The sequence below is a fragment of the Vicugna pacos genome, chromosome 31 (genome assembly GCF_048564905.1).
Source record: "Vicugna pacos chromosome 31, VicPac4, whole genome shotgun sequence".
NCBI classification, from domain to species: domain Eukaryota; kingdom Metazoa; phylum Chordata; class Mammalia; order Artiodactyla; family Camelidae; genus Vicugna; species Vicugna pacos.
The window spans coordinates 17,408,004-17,427,437 of record NC_133017.1 but is presented as its reverse complement, the minus strand read 5'-3'; the positions used below and the strand labels follow the sequence as shown (position 1 = coordinate 17,427,437).

The window sequence follows — 19,434 nt, the reverse complement described above, 5'->3', positions numbered from 1 at the left end:
AAAAAATCAGTTCATCATGGCAAACAGCAGGAAAAACATGGATTCACATGGAAAATACAAAACAAAATAAAGCTTTTAGGAAAAACATAAAACACAAAAATGTAAAACATGTAACTATAAAACTTTTACAAAAAGGTGTAAACCATAAAATTATCAAAAATTTAGAAAAGCATTAGTGATACTCAGAAAATCTTCAGAACAAAAAGCTAGAAGAGTTTGTAGACTTGACTCTAAAAGCATGCTCTATAAAAAGAAAAAATTTATCGGTTGAACCTCATCACAATGAAAAACTTTTGTTCTGCAAAAGACCCTGTGAAGAGGGTGAAAAAAAAAAAAACAAGCTACAGTGGGAGAAAATATTTGTGAACCACGTAGCTGCAAAGGATTTGTATGTAGATTATTATACAAAGAACTCCCAAAATTCAGCAGTAGAGAAAAGAAACAGTCCATATGGAAACTGGGCAAAAGACATTGTAATAGGCTTAATAATGGCTCCACAAAGCCATTGGGTTCTAATCTCTGGAATCTGTAAATATTAGCTCCTTTGGAAATAGAGTCTTTGCAGATGGAATTAAGTTAAAGGATGTTGAGATGGGGAGATTATACCAGATTATCCGGTGGGACCTAAATGCAGTCACAAGTGTCTTTCTAAGAGGAAGCAGAGGAGACTGACACAGACATACAAAGGAGAAGGCAGTGTGAAAATGGCGCAGAGAGAGATTTGAAGATGCTGACCTTAAAGATGTGGCCTTGTGGCCACAAACCTAGGAATGCTGGCAGTCACCAGAAGCTGGAAGAGGTAAAGAAGAGATTATCCCCAGTCCTGTCACTCACGCTCTTCATCCCACAAGAATCTGAATACCTACCTGCTAAAGCCTGCTGCTGCCTCTTAGAAGATGTCTCTGACTATTGTGTTTGCCCTTTCTGCTTTATCTTGCAGAGAAACAGCCTTTGGCCTAATTTTTGTCATCTGCTTCATGGATGCACCTGCGGAAATAGGGAAATGGTAAAACATAGGGCGAATATTACATTTATTATAGTTTAATTACTTTTGGCTTCATACTCTGCTCCTTTACCCCCTAAGGACAGTAAAAGAGTGTGTCGGTTCAGCTCGATGGTGATCATGAGATGGAAACATTTAAGGACAGAAGAGAGAAAACAGGGATGGGAATATCAGTGAAATCTAAGAGGTGAGCTGTCATCTGGAGTAGCTTCCTGATGCTGGGAATCTGGGAGAAGGATGCAGCTGCAAGCATGGGAGCGGGAGCTGGGAAATCCTCCATACAGCTGCCTGTCAGGAAGACTGGACTCCACCAGCCTTTACTCATCCTCAGTGGCTAAAGATTTCCACTTGCAGCTTCAACTTTTCCTACCTCCCAACAAGAAATGAAAGTTTGCTTGTTCTGGGAATATGGGGCTTGAAAAACAAGAAGGGCTTTGGAAAATGTGCTGGGATTTAAGTGGCCTGTAATTGATGAGTTCCTTCCTCCACTGTGGTCTAGCAAACTGGGAAGATGTAACGGAGAATTCTAACCCTCCCCAAGGGAAGACGCCTACTTAATGCCTAACAAAGATGAGTATTCCGTCCTCTATGATTGTGTAAGACTCTTGGGCCCGTTCTGACATCTGGCCACAGTTTCGGCACCCTGACATTGCTTTTGCACTACGATGGACTTCGCTTTCTAAGTCACCCAGAAAACAATTTCTTGACTCTCAACTTCTTAGAGTAAATCAATACAGTGAGTAATAGGAAAGAGGTTTTGGTGGTTTATACTTCAACTACTCAATACCTACCTGGAATGCAGAGAGAGTTTAGAGGGAGTGGAAGTCCTTCTGCTTGCTGCACGCTGTTAGAAATGATCCTGTAACCAAGGCAACAGCGTCTACTGAACAGACTGGGTGAAGAGAAACATACCAGATGTTCTCAAGACATAAGAAAACCATAGATTCAGGGCCTTTCTTCCAGAAAGATAGTTAAATGGAGAAGCTGATCAGGCTGTATACACGTACCAAATAATGAAGCCCATGAAGCAGAGCCAGAGAAACAAGCCAAGAGCTTATTACCACCAGGCTGCCCTTAACCAGAGATCACTTTTCCAGCAATATGATACACCTGTTTTTTTCTTTAAGTTTTTTGAAATAATTGCTCCTCAGGCTACATGAAGAGCTAGGCAGATATCAGAAGGGAAAGGCTCCCCCAAGACCTCAACACCTGTAGCCCTTCATGTACCTATGCATAGTGTCACCACAAATTCAGCAATCGTGAATTAGAGGCCAGTCCGGATATAGGTATATAGCTTATTGAAATGGCTGCTATAATGAACAGGACTGGGGGAGGGAGGGAGGGAGGGAGGGAGCTAGACTGATTGATTGATTGAAATTGTCAGCTTGAACTAAGTGGACTTTGACGAGGCTCTCCCCCCGTGTGTGGTAAGACGGATTGCACTTTTAAGAAGTACTCACGAAAATTCCGGAAGTGGGTGAACTCGTTCATTCGTTTATTCATTGAACAAATGATATACAGCCAGGTGCTGGAGGTGAAAAAATGGCAAAATACATTAAAAACCCACCTTACCTTCAGGGAGCATATTAACTTCTCAAGTTAATGGATATACAATTGTCCATAATATTCCCTTATCATTTTATGATCTGTAAGACCTGTAATGATGCCCCACTTTCATTCCTGACCTTAATGGTTTGTGTTTCTCCCCTTTTTTTTTTGATCAGTCTTGCTAAGAGATAATACATTTTATTAATTTTTTTCAAAGAAAAAACTTTGGTTTTGTTCATTTTCTCTGTTGTTTGTCTCTTATGTTTCATTATCACTCTTAGCTTTTTTATTTCTTTCCTTCTATTTGCTTTAGATTTAATTTTCTTTTTCTTTAACTTGAATTTTTCCCCTAGCTTCTTAAGGTGGAGATTTAGATAACTGATTTTAAACACTTTATTGTTAATAATGTAAGTATTTAAAGCTATACATTTCCTCTAAGCATTGTTTTAGCTGCATCATGTAGATTTTGACATATTGCATTTTCATTATATTTTAGTTCAAAATATTTTCTAATTTCCTTGATGATTAATTCTTTAATGCATTTAATGGTTATTTAGAAGTATGACTTTTAATTTCCAAATATTTGAAGAGTTTTTTGATCTTAGTATTATTGATTACTAATTTAATTCCATTTAGTCAGAGAACATACTCTCTAAGATTTTTTTTGAAAATTATTTATGCTTATTTTTAATGACCAAACACTTTGTCTATATTAGAGGAATTTCTACGGGCTTGTATAGAAATGGTATACTCTGCACTTTGGAGTGGATTATGCTATAAATGTCATTACTCCTTTGGAGATATTTGTGGAAGAAAACTACCCTCTCCTGGGCTTGCTTGTGACAGAATGGGACAGTCCAGGACATGCTGGGATGAGTTGTCCCCAGACACTTTTTATTTCTCCTCGCTCCCTGATTTTGACTTGCAAATTCTCTGACAATTGCTTCACCATTTAGGTTTTGACCCTGTGCTCCCCTGAGTTTCAACACATGTCTGGTTGATCTGGACTTTCTGATTCTGTCACAGGTAGAGTCCCTTCTTGATTATTAACCTTACTGTTGACTGACTGGTCCTGGAGCCCTGATTACCAGGTGGAATTACTGGTCAACTGTAAGCTGCAACAGAAATGCTTATAGCTGAGCAAGCCCTGAACATGCTGCCTTTAAGCAGGTAGGTCTGCTCAAACAGGAAGGAAGCTTTAGAATAAAACCATCCTCATCTGTCTGTGAAGCATGGAAGATCATCAGCCCAGATCTCTTCTGGCTTGGTGGAAGCTAGGCTCTATTCCACAACCTAAAGTCCAGGGAGGAGACCTTTTTACCAGAATTATTATTTATTTCAAAACACTTTCTATTCTGAGGGGAAGAGAACAAAAAGACACATTATTTGCTTTGGAAGTTATTTTGCTTTGCCTGAGTTATTCCTCATCTTCCAAATAATGTGTGGGATGAGTGGATTACCTGATACCTCTTGCGAAAAGGAAACAAGGAAGAGAAAAACAGCTGTTATAATTCCCCGGAGAAGCAACATAGAATTAAAAATGGAAAAGGAGGCACTAGTGATACATTCCAGTTACCTCCAGCAAACACTATGTAGGGGATGCCTTGACCACAGGATCCACAATGCCAGAAATGAATGCCGACTCCTTTTTTCAAATATGACGTATTTTCCACAGGATCTGATGCTGATCTTTGCTGTGACTGCCTGTGGCCAGTTACTGGAAACCTACAATGCCAGTTCTTTGCTGAGTGTCTTTGGCACGGCCTCTGCCTGTGTTTAAACACAGTCAGAAAGTTCCAGAAACTTCATTAGCTGTATAAAGAATTATAGAGATATTAGCTTAAGTTGGATGAAGCCCAGAGCAGCTGTACCAGTCTTCAAGTGCAAGAGAATTTCTCAGAGATATAGTATGCTACCAGAAACGTATCCTGGGATTTAACCCAAAATTATGTTAATAATGCACATCAGTGTTCCCTATTTTACAAAATAGCTGTATCCCTGAAAACTGCTGTGTGAATCTGATGTCTCGAACCCAATCCTGCTTCCCCATTTCAATATATCATTTCTAAAATGGAGATTAACTCCATCTATGGCTGAATGTCAACGTGCATATGGTTATTTTTCAATTTCTCTACTTCTCCAACTTTCTTTGGCAAGTATTTGAATTTTAAAAATATAAATATACTCTGATAGCTATGTATTTAGAAGACTGTTTATTAACTGTTTTGGTAAAGTGAATATTCACTCAGTCTATTTTGATTTTTACATATTGACAGGAATCAAGTCATGGCTTTATCCAAAAATGTATGAGTTGGGGAGGGGTGCCTTGCCCAAACAAGGGAGCCCATTAAGTTTGCCATTTTTAGCTTGCAAATTTTGGTGGTTCCAAAATGCCAATTTTCCAATCAGTTTATAACAAAGTTTCCACAGGGCTACCATTAAAGGAGTAAAAAGGGAAGGGGATAACATTTTAGAAGGCCAAATGCATTCAGTTTCAAAGATTATCCTTCATAATCCTGAGACTATGACCTTTCTTTATTGATGCTCAAATGCCCCCTCAGATCTGAAATGGTGATGGTTTGTGTAGATGGTTTTTCAAAGATGTCCTTATGTGGCAGATATTAAAAGTAGGCAAACTTACAACAGCCTTCCAATATTTTCTGGTCAGTGAAACTCAGAAGTGTGGAATCCACTGTCTTATTTAGTCTTCTAAAATGTATTTTCTTCAAGGAAGAAATACAAATGATCAATAGGCACATAAAAAATGCTCAGTATCACTAATTATCAGAGAAATGCAAATCAAAACTACAATGAGGTATCACCTCACACCAGTCAGAATGGCCATCATTTAAAAGTCCACAAATGACAAATGCTGGAGAGGCTGTGGAGAAAAGGCAACCCTCCTACACTGCTGGTGGGAATGCAGTTTGGTGCAGCTTCTGTGGAAAACAGTATGGAGATTCCTCAAAAGACTAGGAATAGACTCACCATATAACCCAGGAATCCCGCTCCTGGGCATATATCCAGAAGGAACCCTACTTCAAAAAGACACTTGCACCCCAGTGTTCATAGCAGCACTATTTACAATAGCCAAGACATGGAAATAGCCTTAATGTCCATCAACAGATGACTGGATAAAGAAGAAGTGGTATATTTTTACAATGGAATACTATTCAGCCATAAAAGTGACAACATAATGCCATTTGCAGCAACATGGATGTTCCTGGAGAATGTCATTCTAAGTGAAGTAAGCCAGAAAGAGAAAGAAAAATACCATATGAGATCGCTCATATGTGGGATCTAAAAAAAAAAAAAAAAAGAACATAAATACAAAACAGAAATAGACTCATAGACATAGAATACAAACTTGTGGGGGAGTCGGGTGGGACGGGATAGACTGGGAGTTCAAAATTTGTAGATACTGACAGGCATATGTAGAATAGATAAACAAGATTATACTGTATAACACACGGAAATATATACAAGATCTTGTGGTAGCTCACAGCAAAAAATAATGTGGCAATGAATATGTGTATGTTCATGTATAACTGAAAAATTGTGCTCTACACTGGAATTTGACATAACATTGTAAAATGACTATAACTCAATAAAAATGTTTAAATAAAATAAAATAGAGGACAAAAAATAAAAATTAAAAAATGTATTTTCCCTAGAAATAAACAATAAAAATAAAAATAAACACAATAAAGAAAAATGCATTTGCCTGTAATTAATATATTCTGGCATGAGGTACTAGTGGTGCTTTGGCTATGCATAATCCATGGAAGGAGATACATGTGCTCTTCCTTTTGAAATTGTGTATCAAAATATGCCACTGTTGAAATATGTACAGTCAATATATTTTCCATTAATCATTAGGTATTATCACTTTCAAACTAATCTATTCTGGATTTATTCCAGTACTGGATTAGCCTACATCAGTGTTTCTCAGCAGATTTTGTAGAGCACTAGTTCCCTGTGTAACAGTTTTCCATGCTGTATGACAAATTACCACAGTCTTAGAACAGCTTTAAACAACAGACATTTAGATTTCCACTTCAAGGATGCTGGCATGATGAACTCTACAGTCCCCAGCAAAATAAGCATAACTAGTGAAAATTATTTTTTAAATTGTAATATTTAAAGTCTCTGGAAATTGTCTTTAGGGTATATAGCAAAGAAAGAAATACTTATTTAAGAGAACCTAGTAAAATTTAGAACAGTGAGAGTCTGTCGCATTTGAACCATGGTTCATTCCCTTCCTCCCTCCTCCCAGCTGCATGAGACAGAAACTCTGCTCCAGGCAGGTGAAGCCAAGGACACGGGGACCCCTCCTCTCCCAGCTCTCACTTAAAGGAATGTTTGCTCTCTTACTTTGTTTTCACTCTTTTTTTTTTTTTAGTATTTTCTATCTTTTTATTAAAGTTTACTATTTGGTGAGACATTGTTCTCATACTTTCCTTTAATTCTTTGAACACAGTTGCCTTTAGTTCTTTAAAAAATATTTTGTAATAGCTGATTTAACTGCTTTGTCCAGTAAACATTCTCTTCAAGAAATACTAAAAGGAATCCTCCAGGCTGAAATAAAAGAGTAGTAGACAGAAACTTGAGTACATATGAAGAAATAAAAGAGCACCAGGAAAGGTAACTACATAGGTAAATATAAAAGCGCATTATAAGTATTGCTTTTGTTCCTAAATGTCTTTTTTTCTATTTGATTTAAAAGGTAACTGCATAAAGCAATAATTGTAAATCAGTGTTGATTTATGTACACAATGGATACAGATACAATTTGTATAATGACAATAACTACAAAAAGAGAGTGGAGGAAATGGGTCTTTTGAAGCAAAGTTTTCATACATTATTGAAATTAACTTGGCATTAATTCAAACTACTTGTTATAAATTAAGATGTTAATTAGAATCCTTAGGACAAACACTTAGAAAATAACTTCAAAAAAACAGTGAAAGAAGAGGAAAAGGAATTAATATAGCATACTGGAAAACATTCAGCAAAAAAGGAGGCAGTAATGGAAGAATAGAAAAGCAAAAAAGACATAAGCTATGAAAAAACAAGTAGCAAAATGGTAGACATATACCCTATCTTATCAATAATTACATTAAATGTAAAAGGGTTAAACAACACAGCCAAAGGCAGATATGGATTTCTTTTTTAAGTTTGGGAAATAAAGTCCAAATAAAATTAAACAAATTTCTTTACTTCTCAGATTCTTGAATAAGTTTTGAGATATGCTGGCCTACATCATTCTAATACATAATACATCCTATCTGGGATTTAAATTTGGACACACTCCTGGTCAGTTTTGTGTCAGAAGTGGTACATATACAATATTGCACATTTTGTTGTCAAAATTTCCTTAGTTTCTTTAACACAATTGTTGGGTTTCTGACTTTTTTCCCTTGCAGCTCCCTCATTGTAACTGTTAAAACTATTTTTTTCCAAGAGGAACACATTATATCTTTCTCAGTTTTCTACTTCTGGGTTTCTTTCAAGTAGCATAAATAAGAAGGCAAAGAGTCATTACATAGTGTAAAATTCCTTATGATGAGACTAACCCAGAGACAATTCTTAACAGCTTTTCATTTTTCTATTATAAAAAATGTTTCCAGTGCTAACTACCAAGGTGCTACTTGCACGTAAAACACTTCTTTACAGCTTGTTAATATCAGCCATCTACACTTTTTGCACTCTCCAATTTAAACCATTCTGTAAAAAATATTTAAGTGACTTTGAGGAAAACAAAGTTAAAATGTTATTTCAAGTCAGTTACTTGGTTTTAGATCTGAGGTCATTTTATCTTTTCCTTCTATACTATCTCCCAGGCAATCTTTTTTTTAAATTTTTTATTGTGTTACAGTCAATAGTTACAGTCAGTATACAATGCTGTGTCAATTTCTGGCATATAGCACAATTTTTCAGTCATACATGAATATACATATATTCATTTTCATATTCTTTCCCCATGGCTTTAGTACTGTCTGATATATGATAAGTGCTAACAGCATCTAATTCTGTACCTCTAGCTAAAGACAACTGTTGGACTGCCTTCCTGACTCTTCTGCCTGCATGTCTCAGAAGCATCTCAAATTCAGACACGCCCCAAACTGAACCAGTGTGTTCCTCCCCTACTTCCACTCCCTGCCACACCCAAAGAATCTCTCCTGTGCTGATGTTTTTCTGTTGACGCTTCCAGAAACCTCTCCTCCACCTTCCACCTCCAACCAATCAACGCCTATCAGTGCTGACCCTTGAACAACATGGTCTGAACTGCATGGGTCCACTTATACATGCAATCTTTTTCAATAAATACATGGTCCTGTACGACACAATCCAAGGTTGGTTGAATGCAGAAGTGGAACTTCAGATCCAGAGGGCCCACTGTCAAGTTCACCTAATTTTCGACTTTGAGGGGGGTTGGCACCCCTAACTTCTGAGCTGTTCAAGGGTCAGCTGTATGCTATGTAAATATACATAGCATTTACATCGTATTAGGTGTTATAGTGTCACAGAGACAATTTAAAGCATATAGGAGGATGTGCTCAGGTTATATGCAAATATTATGCCATTTAATATAAAGGACTTGAGCATCCTCATATTTTGGGAGATTGGTTCAGGATCTCCCATGGATACTGAAGGCAGACTGTATACAGTTCCTGAGCAGAACAGACAGTTCTGTGTGTGGCCTTAGGGTATAAGAGAGCTCTTACTAGCATTCTTCTGTAGAATGTGTGAAACTTTTACAGGTTTTGAGGTCATAAAAAATTGGAGCTGGAGGGGAACTGAGAGATCATCTAACACAGCCCCTCCACCTTACAAAGTAGGCACCTGGGTCCCAGAGAGGCTAAGTAGCTTGCCCAAGGACACACATCAAGCAAGTGGCAGATTCAGGAAAAAAGTCCTTATCTTCTGCTTCCCAATCAGGAAATTTTCCACTATTCCATGCCAGACCATACACACAAGTGTCAATTTCTGCATTTCTAATTTCATACAGCTCCGACCATGACTTTAAATGGTGATGCTAATGAATTCCATGAATCAGCACTTTTTTTCATATTCTGCCAATTAATTGCAGTCTGGGTGTAATCTACTCCAAGGCCCTGGATGATAAAGTGCGGCATCAGCTGTTTTTTCAAGGTAATTCATTCCAAAGCTGGGACCAATTACACCTAATGTAGTTCAGAGTTAGCTGAATTTGTCTCTAAATGTTCTTGAATTAAAAATCAATGGTCCCATTTGTTTCCCCCATAGCATGGCTCACAGGGAGCAATTGTGGCTTTGGGGAGGAGGGGTCCACAGAACCTGGGGAAGTGGATGCTCTGGGGAATGTAAGGTCTGGCTTGAGGCAACCTTGCTGTCACCTGGGGGGTGATGTGCTGGAGCGTCTGTTTAGGGAGGTGGCCTTTCCCTGTTATTGCAGCCAGAGATGAACCTATGTGCTTTCAGACCTGGACTCCCCCTCAGCAATCTGGACTGGACTCTTACCATCTGGAAAATATCTATCTCATTTGGAAACCAGAAGCATCTACCTCATCTAGAACTGGTTACTTCCCCAGCCAGGAGCATGAGAAGGTCAAAGAGAATCAGGGGGAAAAAAAAAAAGTCATCCAATTGTACAAAACAGCCATTTCTACAACCGAGGCATTTGGTGATGGGACTAATCTTTGGCAGCCTCTGCCCAACATCCTGATCTCTTGAGTTCATCAGAGGAGGCAAAGACTAGACCTTGGGCCAGTAATATCATCATTAACCATTAGCACTGGAAAGCCTTTCTGAGCTTAGGCAGTTCATTATTACAGACAAGGAAGCCAGGTTCAGAGAAACGAAACAATCTCACGTCGTCTACATGTGTGGTGGTGCCTTGCCTGCCTTCTCTCTCTGCTCTCATGCTTCCTCAGCTATAAAATAAGGAGGTTGAACAGAATAACTTCTAATGCCCTTTCCACCTCTGACATTTAGGGCCCTGGGGTTGCCTAGAGCCCTGCCTCTCAGCACGTGGAGTGGCCAGGCAGCCTCGGGCATTACCTGGAAGACAGACCTGCAGGATCCTGGGTCCCATCCAGATCTACTGAATGAGAATTTGCATTTGAACAAAATCCCCAGGTGATTCATATGCACGTTAGAGTCTTTAGAAATCTGCTTTAGACGATGAATCAAAATTGATATCTTACCATTAAAATCCATACTATCTTCAAAAAAAAAAAAAAAAAAAGAAGAAGAAAAGAAAGAAATCTGCTTGATAATGGCCCTCAACAGTTTGTGTTCTTTCCCTAAGGCTTTCTATTGTCATTCTCTCATTAGCCTGCAGATGTCACCAGAGAGCCAATAGTGGTCTTAAAGGATTGGTGGGAAGTATGCAAAGCTTTTTTCTTCAATTTTTAATTTTAATTTTTTTTTTTTGGTAGGGGGAGGTAATAGCATTTGTTTGTTGTTTGTCTGTTTTTAATGGAGGTACTGGGAATTGAACCCTGGACCTCATGCATGCTCTACCACTGAGGCATGTGCTCTACCACTGAACTACAGCCTCCCCTCCTTAGAGTGTAGTGTTTAAGATTTCTCAGATTCCAGTCCCAACTTTTCCATTACTGTGTGATTCTCTCAGTGCTTGAGTCTGCCCCACAGAAATGAGATGATTAGAACACAATCAACGGTTATGAAAGATTCAGGGAGTTCATTCTGGTAAAGCCCGCAGAGCCTGCGCCGCAGTAAATACTCAAGGGACATTTACTGTTTCCAACATACGATGTCTGCTTATCTGCTGCTATTCTGAACGAACGGGCACACGTACTTTGTGTTTAATCACCACCATTTCCTGTGTCAATTATTTGCATAACCAGAGCCACCTATGCTGTTGTTAAGTTGCTAGCAATGAAATTTTTTTTTTAAACAATTGAGCTACTTGTGTTTTGTAGGAGTAGCTTGGCAAGCAACCAAGGTGTCCCCGTCACCTGGGCATTTCCTGTCATTAGACATTATTGCTCTTGTGTTGTTAATGTTATACTGAAAGCCTGTGAAAAGGATGCAGAGCTAGAATGTAAGCATCACCAAGGCAGGGACCAAATCAGTCTGGTCCTATGCCTCCTGTGCCCAGTACAGGCCTTGCACAAACTGGCAGAGACTGGATAAATTCATATTAAGTGAATATGCAAATGAATGAAGAGCAAGATCCCGTGGGAGGGGCACGGGTTTCTACCCGGAGAGAAAGGTGATTCGTTGTGCCTGTTCAAGTCACCTTCATCCGTCAGCTGCAGAAAGATGAGGTCTTCCCTCAGTCCCAGTGACTGGAGTCCCCAAGGGCAACAAAGCCAGCACGCTCTTTTTCTACTAATTGAGGACAAGATGGGAAATAAGAAAGCACCCACGGTGTGGACACAGGCAGGGGCTGAAAGGGAAGCGGGCCAGGCAAGGAGCCAGGACATTGCTACCAGCTCTCGGGGACCACAACTCAAGTACTTACTGAGGGATCTAAGACTTCCATTTGGAGGCTTGTCTGTTTTAAAACTGTTTGTCTTTTTCTGAAATTACTTCCTTGTTTCTCTTCTTTAGCTTAACTCAGCCAAGTATTAAGGAGAACCAAGCAAGAGCCTCGGGGAGCTGGTCTTTGGAAGGAGTGTGAGTGGGGGCTGTGAGCGACTGTGCAGGGGACGCCCCCCTGCCCCCCCAGCGAAGAGTCTCTCCGCAGAGCTGGTCCCTGCCAGCTCCTCGCTGTGCGGGGTGGTCCCCACGACAGCTCTTCCCTACGGCTCTCTCCCAGCAGGACACACCCACAGGGAGGACTTCCCACTTTGGGCCACGACAGAGTACTCACCAGAACGAGAAGATTGCCCCAAATACTTGACAAGGTATTTTCAGACTTTGGAGCCTGCCCCGGCCAAGCTCAGCCGGGCTGGCGCTGAGGTGAGGAGACGGAGGCTGGGGGTGGGAAGGCCAAGTGGGATGGAATCTGCTGGGCACAGGATCCGAGGGTAGGGAGCTCCCCAGAGAAAGTTCCAGAAAGCTAGAGCGGGAGGATTCTCCAGGGAACTGAAAGTCCTCCTGGAAAGCTCCTTGGTCCACTCTGAGCTGGGGGTGAGCTGGCAGAGAGGATTAAATAGCAAAGCTCCAGTCGGGCAGAACCCATCTCAGCTCCCAAAAGTAAAGGGTGGGGTGGGGGCAGGGCACGGCTTGATGGTAAAGCGCGTGCTTAGCCTCTGCAGGGTACTGGGTTCAATCCCCAGTCCCTCCACTAAAAAAAGTAAAAATGTATAAATGTTACTGAAAGCCAAGGGTGAGAAGGAAGGAAGAGAAGGGTGTTCCACAGACGGTGGGAGAGTTGTCCTAAGAAGAGGAAGATAGGCAATTCACACAATTGATATTTTATAGAAATGTTAGAATAATTATTAAAAATGGTGCTGAAAAAACCAAGGGGCGCCGATGGTGGGGAACGGTGTCGTGCCTCCCCGTGATTCAGGTCCGCCAGAGTGGCTGGCTTACACCGCACATGGAGGCCCCGAAGGTCCGTTCTCAGGCATTTCAGATGTGGGAAAAGCAGTACTTTGTAGACATTAGAGAGGAGAAGGTCCAGGGCCTTTCTCCATGGGCCTGGATACAGATTGGGAACCACAGGGATTGGGGGTGGGGATCACCAGGCTATCCTTGCTGCTTGCCCAAGAAGTCCACTTTTCCCTGTTGACTTCCTCTGGCCAATTATTATGGGGCATGGCAAGCCTGGGGCCGCTAGGTTTTCCCAGAGGTGCAGCTACGGGCATGTGGCCAGGACTACGTGGTGGCCTGGGCCGTCCCCACCCACTGCCCGGGTCCTGGGAGTTCCTGCCGCTCATTAGGTGGTGAGACCCAGCGACTTCACAGACTTGTACCCAACTCTGGACAACCTTCTTACATGTGAATGGAACTCCGGAGGAGAGCACATCACATTCCCAAGAAAGAATTCTGGAGATGTGAGGACATACATGTTCCTTCCTTTAATGAATACAGAAGCAATTCTCCTATAAGCTGGGCCTTCATTATTTTTCTGTTGCTTGGGACCTTTTCCTCAGGTTACCTAATAAGGCTAAAGACATCATGTGCCTCCATGTTCTTGGTCCAGATGGTGTTCACAGTACCCCACTGGTATTAAGGCAGCTTCTCATAAGCTACCCATTCTACCCATCCCCACTGAAAAGTAATCAGCCCATCTAGTTCTCACCAGCCCTGCCCACACTCACTGGGTTTCCATGAAAAAGAATGTGAGACAAAGCCTGTTAGTGACAAGTTTTTTTTTTTTTTTGCTTTATTGAAAATCTTTCTTACAAAAGGTCTAATGTATTTTAGGCCTGGCCTAATTTCCCTTAGTCCCTGAAATACAGGTCCATGGTGATTTCCATGTCCTCTTAAGTAGGTATGTAAACCAGTAGACTTTTAAGGTTCACTTATCACCACTGTGTTTATTTGCTGGAAAAAAAGACTTGCGTTTTCTCAAATGGAGAGACCAAGTAGAAAAGTTACATGGGTCTTCGTTGATGGGAGGAACTAGATTCTTGGCCAGAATAGATGGGAATTCATGTCGCTCCATGTGACATCCTTCCACCTTTAGCATTTTCTTCATTTAATGCAAACTTGGCAAATGTGCTGCGCTATAACGTAAAGTGTGCTATGTTTATATATGCGTACATACATGGGCCCTGGAAAAGATGCATGAGTACATGCGTGTTATGTAAACATAGCCATCAGTCAGAAGGAGAGTCTCGGGTCATTAGGACACTAACGAAGAACAAGCATATTGTAAGCAAAGAACAACCAGTAACACGTATCGGCGCAGGTTTTAGACCCAGAGGGCCCCAGGTGTCACTCTCCCCACGCAAGCCGATGCTCACCAGATAGGACGGGTGATTGCGTATCTGACGCCTGACTGTGAGTTTGTGACTCCCCCAAGAGAGGTGGGTCTGCGCTCACTCGCTACCATGTCGCTCCCCAGTCCTAGAATACATGTATGGCCCAGTTTGACCTCCTTCTTACGTCAAAAGCAGGGTATGAGCTCCCCATCACTAGGAAGGGGGTGCCGATTGAAGACGTGCAAAGGCCCAGAGCCCCTTCTTCCCCCAGACGTTATAAGGAACCCTCATTTCCTTCCGCTCGTACGGGACCCAGAAGGACACGTGTTCTCTCGATCACAGGCTCGCACCCAAAGAGGCCCAGGAGGTTCAGTCAGTACCATTGCCTCCAGACAGCTCTGAGACAGGCCACGTGCTTTAACCCTGGCTGCCGGATGACTGAGGGCTGGTCTCGGTTTAACCAAGACAGCCCCCATGTCACCCTCCACGTCAGCTCTCCTCCTCTACGGATGGCCTCCCTGGAAGCCAGTCACGTCCGACCTTGCACTCACACCCCCCGGTAGGGTTTGGAGTATGTAACCATCCAGTCACCCATGTCCTACACCCAGGCTCCTGGCTCAAACCTAGCAGACACACGGAAGTTCAGGTGGAAACAAGGGCCTGGGTCACTCACTCTGACTGGCAGGCCAGGGAATGGGTCAGCTGAGTGCTACCTGGAGGTGAAGTCGTACCCAAGCTAACACTTGGGTGACTTGTAGGAATGCTGTGGTGTGATCAGTGAATTTAGCACCCAAGATACTATGTCGCACACATGGTCGTCATTCAGCAATGGTTCATTTCACTCCCCATCTCCAGGGAGGCTGGTTCCTGCAGGAGACTCGCATTTCCCTCTCCCTCCTACAGCTGGCCTCTCCTCCATGTCCCCTCCCCCAGCTAACAAACGCTGTGCAGAGGCAGAATAAAGAGGGAAATGTGAATCATTCAGCATTGTCTCTTGCTGGGAAAGAAGAGGTCAAAACTCTCAGCCTGAGGTTGGGGAATGATCTGAAGAGTCAAGGATCTGTGATGCCTCCCTCTCATCTTCATGGCTGCATTTGCCTCCAACCCACTCTCAGCGTTCGTCTAACTTATGGACCACAGGGAACACAGCTACTGAGGCTTGATGCACGGTGTTTAGAAGACTAGGCAAAATGGTAATCCTGTTGACCAGGAACCCCTGGTGCAGGGGAGAGACGGGCAGTAGATCCCAGAGCTGTACTTTGGAGCGGGTGCCTAAGAGGAGAAGGATGCAGGCTACCACGGTCTTGGGATGGGAACGGGGGGAAGGCGGGTGCTGGATGGGGAGGGCAGAGGCAGGGTCCGGGTAGCCCTGAGCGATGCCCCCACGCGAGGAATGCAGGAAGGAGGCTTGGCAGCAGGGCCCGGACCTCGGGCTGTGCCCAGTTTCAGTGTCTCTTGCACGTCACCCCGGCATCCTCAGCATGTCCGCAGTTCGTCACCCCCCATTTGGAGAAGCTGCAGCGGAAGATGGTTTCCTCTGTGCCCTTGCAGGCAACATCATCCATCCAAATCCTCCCTGTGCCTGTGGAGACAAGTCAACACGTTCTCTTAGCTGAAGTGCAGGAGAGCAGGACAGAACAGGGGCATTGCTGCGTCTGTCCACGACCTGGCTGTCTTGAGCTCTGCTGTCAATTCTCAAATCTAGTGGCTCCCATCTGCCTTCTCCACTCCACCAAGACCAAACACTTCTTTCTTTTCCAGGATCAGTTTCTTGAAGGCAGACAAAAGATAATTAATCGTGGAGATGGTGGAATTTACTGAGTAACAGGCATCTTACACATACGATTTTCCTCCATTCTCACCATGGTGCTGTGAGATAGGTATTAATAAACCCTTTTTATAGATGGGAAAACTGAGGTTCAGAAAGCAGTTGGTGCAAGGCTGCTCAGCCTGTAAGTGGCAGAGTCTGAACTCACTCTTTATATAAGACACATCACAGCTTTTGAGATAGGATATCTTGCAGTGTGTGTGTTGATGCCTATTCGAGCAGGGCCTAACCAGAGGGCCAGTGCCAGAAAGATCTTGGGGTGGATGGATCCAGAGCCCCATAACCAGTATGTCAGTGCTAACATGACCTCCACTCTTCTGAAATTTAGAGCAGATGGTCCCATTCTATGAGCCTAAAACAGTGGTTACTGGAATGACACGGGACCTCAGTTTATTATAATCAGACATACATTTAATGACCGGCAGAAGTACTCCTAATTGTAAGTAATTAGGTCAGCCCCCAAAACACAGGGTCCCTAAGACAATCTAGCTGAGTTTTGCCTGCCTGCCCATCCTGCCCTGTTCACTTAGCTCCTAAGGGGATCAGCCTGTAGGTCTGAAGGTATCTATGCAGGGACGTCTTTGGTTGGCTTTCTCAGGATTGTTCCTAAGCCTCAAGAGACATAAACTTGGCATTGAGATCCCTCGGTGAACGTCAAGGGAAAGGACAGCTGGGTGAAGCTGCAGGGGAATGGAGAGGGCTTGTTTGGGGTTGGGGGCGGTCAGTGGAGAGGGGAGTGGGCTACACTAGAAGTCACCTAGAGCCCCCGCTGATGAACCGGCAGGGCCATCACCTTGGTTCTGGTGGGCTCCCTGGGCTGACGGCCAAGCCAGACCACCGACGGTGGGAGCTTCAGGGCTCCCCTGGAAGCAGCGGCTCAGAGATTCGCTACTCAAAGTGTGGTCCTGGACCAGCAGCAGCAGCAACTACCCAGAGCTGGTTAGAAAGCCGGAACCTCGGGTCCCTCTCAGGATCCACTGAACCAGAACCTATATTTGAACCAAGTGACTATGCACTGAGGTTTGAGAAGCAGCGGTGCAGTGGAAGAAGGAGGGCTTTGCAATAAGCAGGACAAATCTTGGAGCCCCATGGAGCAGGACCATTTCCATTTTAAAACTGGGAAGGAATTCCTGGGATGTGAGACTTTCTGTGCAAAAACTGGGTTGGTTCTGGGTAAACCAGGATGGTTGGACACTCCAGCATCCTGACTTGTCATGTCTATGAGCTGGCCCCCCAAATCATGGGGTTAAAGGTCATATAAACTGGGTTCCAACATTACTGTGTCAAACTGAGCAAGTTAAATGAGGTAATAGTTCCTGTATTTGAAAGAGTTTTGAAATGCTTCAAAACAGTATCTGAGAGATTAGCACTGTACCCTGACCCCAGCCCCGTCTCCTCCCTGTCCAATCTCTCAGTAGCCAGATAACCTCTTTTTAGAGGAATTGTCAAGACTGAGTACTAAAACCTGAAAACCGTCACTCGCCCTTGGACTGCATGGGAAATCCCTTTACAAAGAACATCCAGGGAACATCTAAACCATTTTGCTCCCCACTAAATCTCCTGCATGAACGAAGTGGTTTAGACATATTTTGTTATGCCGAGATTTTCAGCGTCTGTTGTCATGGGATTGCCAAGCAGTGGATTTGGGGACAGAGCTGGGAGGAGAGGCCTCCTTCCGCCGTCTTCTTGGATGTTGTTCTTCACCAGAGCCTCTTCCCTGGCCGGATACAGTGTGTCTCTTACACAATAAGCCCTTTGAGGCTGAGCGAAATTCTCAGATTAAATGTCTCCTGGAAAACACATCAGTTTACAAATTACCCAGGAAAAGGCTATAAGCCCAAGAGCTCTGCGGGATTAGTCACACCCAAAACAAATAAAGAAGCAAAGGAGGAGACTGACAAAAACGGAACCAGCCCAGGGTCACCGGCCCTAATGAGTATCTAGGATCACGAGACTCCAAAGCAAAACTAGCTGGTGTTTGGCCAGCGGGCCCTGGTAACGTTCGGTCGCGGAGGAGTTAATAAGATGACAACGGGGTCGTGAAAGCAGCGGCACTGAGTATCTGTTGTCACTGGGGTACCGCTGAGGGACCAATCAACCCGCAGACCATCTCTGTTCCTCGTCACATCAGAGAAGCTAGAACTCCTATGACTTTTATCATCACTTTAGCTTTAGTGCTGACATCTGATACTCAAAGTGTGGCTGGAGGACCAGGAGGTCAGTAGCACCTGGGAGCTTATTAGCAATGCAGAGTCTTGGGCCCACCCACACCTGATTAGGGTCTCCATTTTAACAAGATCTCCCGCATGCACTCAGGTCTGAAGAGCCCGCTCTAGAGGAGGTCCGCGGCTCCATCCAGGTTCCGTCTGCGAGCGCTGAAACAGCCCTACCAGCTAAGCGGGGAGGAGCGGGAGGTACTCTGCTCCCCACTTGACAGTCAGAAAAATGATGAAACAGGGTGGCATTTGATGAAGAAACAGGGTGACATCTTATCTTGAGGAGGCAAAAATTAGGATGAGAGCCCAGGTCTTCTGACACTTGGAGCACTAGGGGATGGTGGGAGGTGATAGCGTTGCGATGAGTAGGTGCAGATTTTATTTCCTCCTTATCATTCAGTCATTCAACAAATATTTGAGGGCCTATTCCATGCTCAGCACTATTCTGGGTGTCTGCCCTACATCAGTGAACGAAAAATGATTTAAAAAAAAAACTGTTGGTGGGAATATAAATTGGTGCAGCCATTGTGGAGAACAGTGTGGATATTTCTCAAAAAACTGAAAATTGAATGACCATATGACCCAGCAATTCCACTCCTGAGTATGTATCCGAATAAAACAAAAACACTAATTCGAAAAGATAAATGTTCATACCAGCATTATTTATAACTGCCAAGATATGGAAACAACCTAAGTATCCATCAACAGATAAAGATAGATAGGGTATACATTATATATAAAGAAGCTGCGGTGTATATATATATTATACACACACCGTGGAACACTACTCAGCCACATAAAAGAATGAAATTTTGTCATTGGCAGCAACATGGATGGACTTGGAGGGCATTATGCTAAGTGAAGTCAGGCAGAGAAACACAAATACTGTGTAATACCACTTACATGTGGAATATAAAAAATACAACAAACTAGGGAATATAACAAAAAAAGAAGCAGACTCACAGATACAGAGAATAGTGGTTACCAGTGGGGGTGCATTACAGAGGTTGG

The 19,434-nt window shown here is 43.0% G+C and overlaps 1 protein-coding gene across 1 annotated transcript in view; it reads right to left on the bottom strand.

Moving 5' to 3' along the window:
* Window positions 1-13,809: 13,809 nt before the first annotated feature.
* SCARA5 (scavenger receptor class A member 5) overlaps window positions 13,810-19,434 on the bottom strand; it is a 98,496-nt gene continuing 92,871 nt past the window's right edge. Inside the window, exon 9 of the mRNA XM_072952550.1 lies at window positions 13,810-15,961. Coding sequence (XP_072808651.1) covers window positions 15,825-15,961 — 137 coding nt within the window. The 3' untranslated portion in view covers window positions 13,810-15,824. The remainder of the gene's footprint in view (window positions 15,962-19,434) is intronic.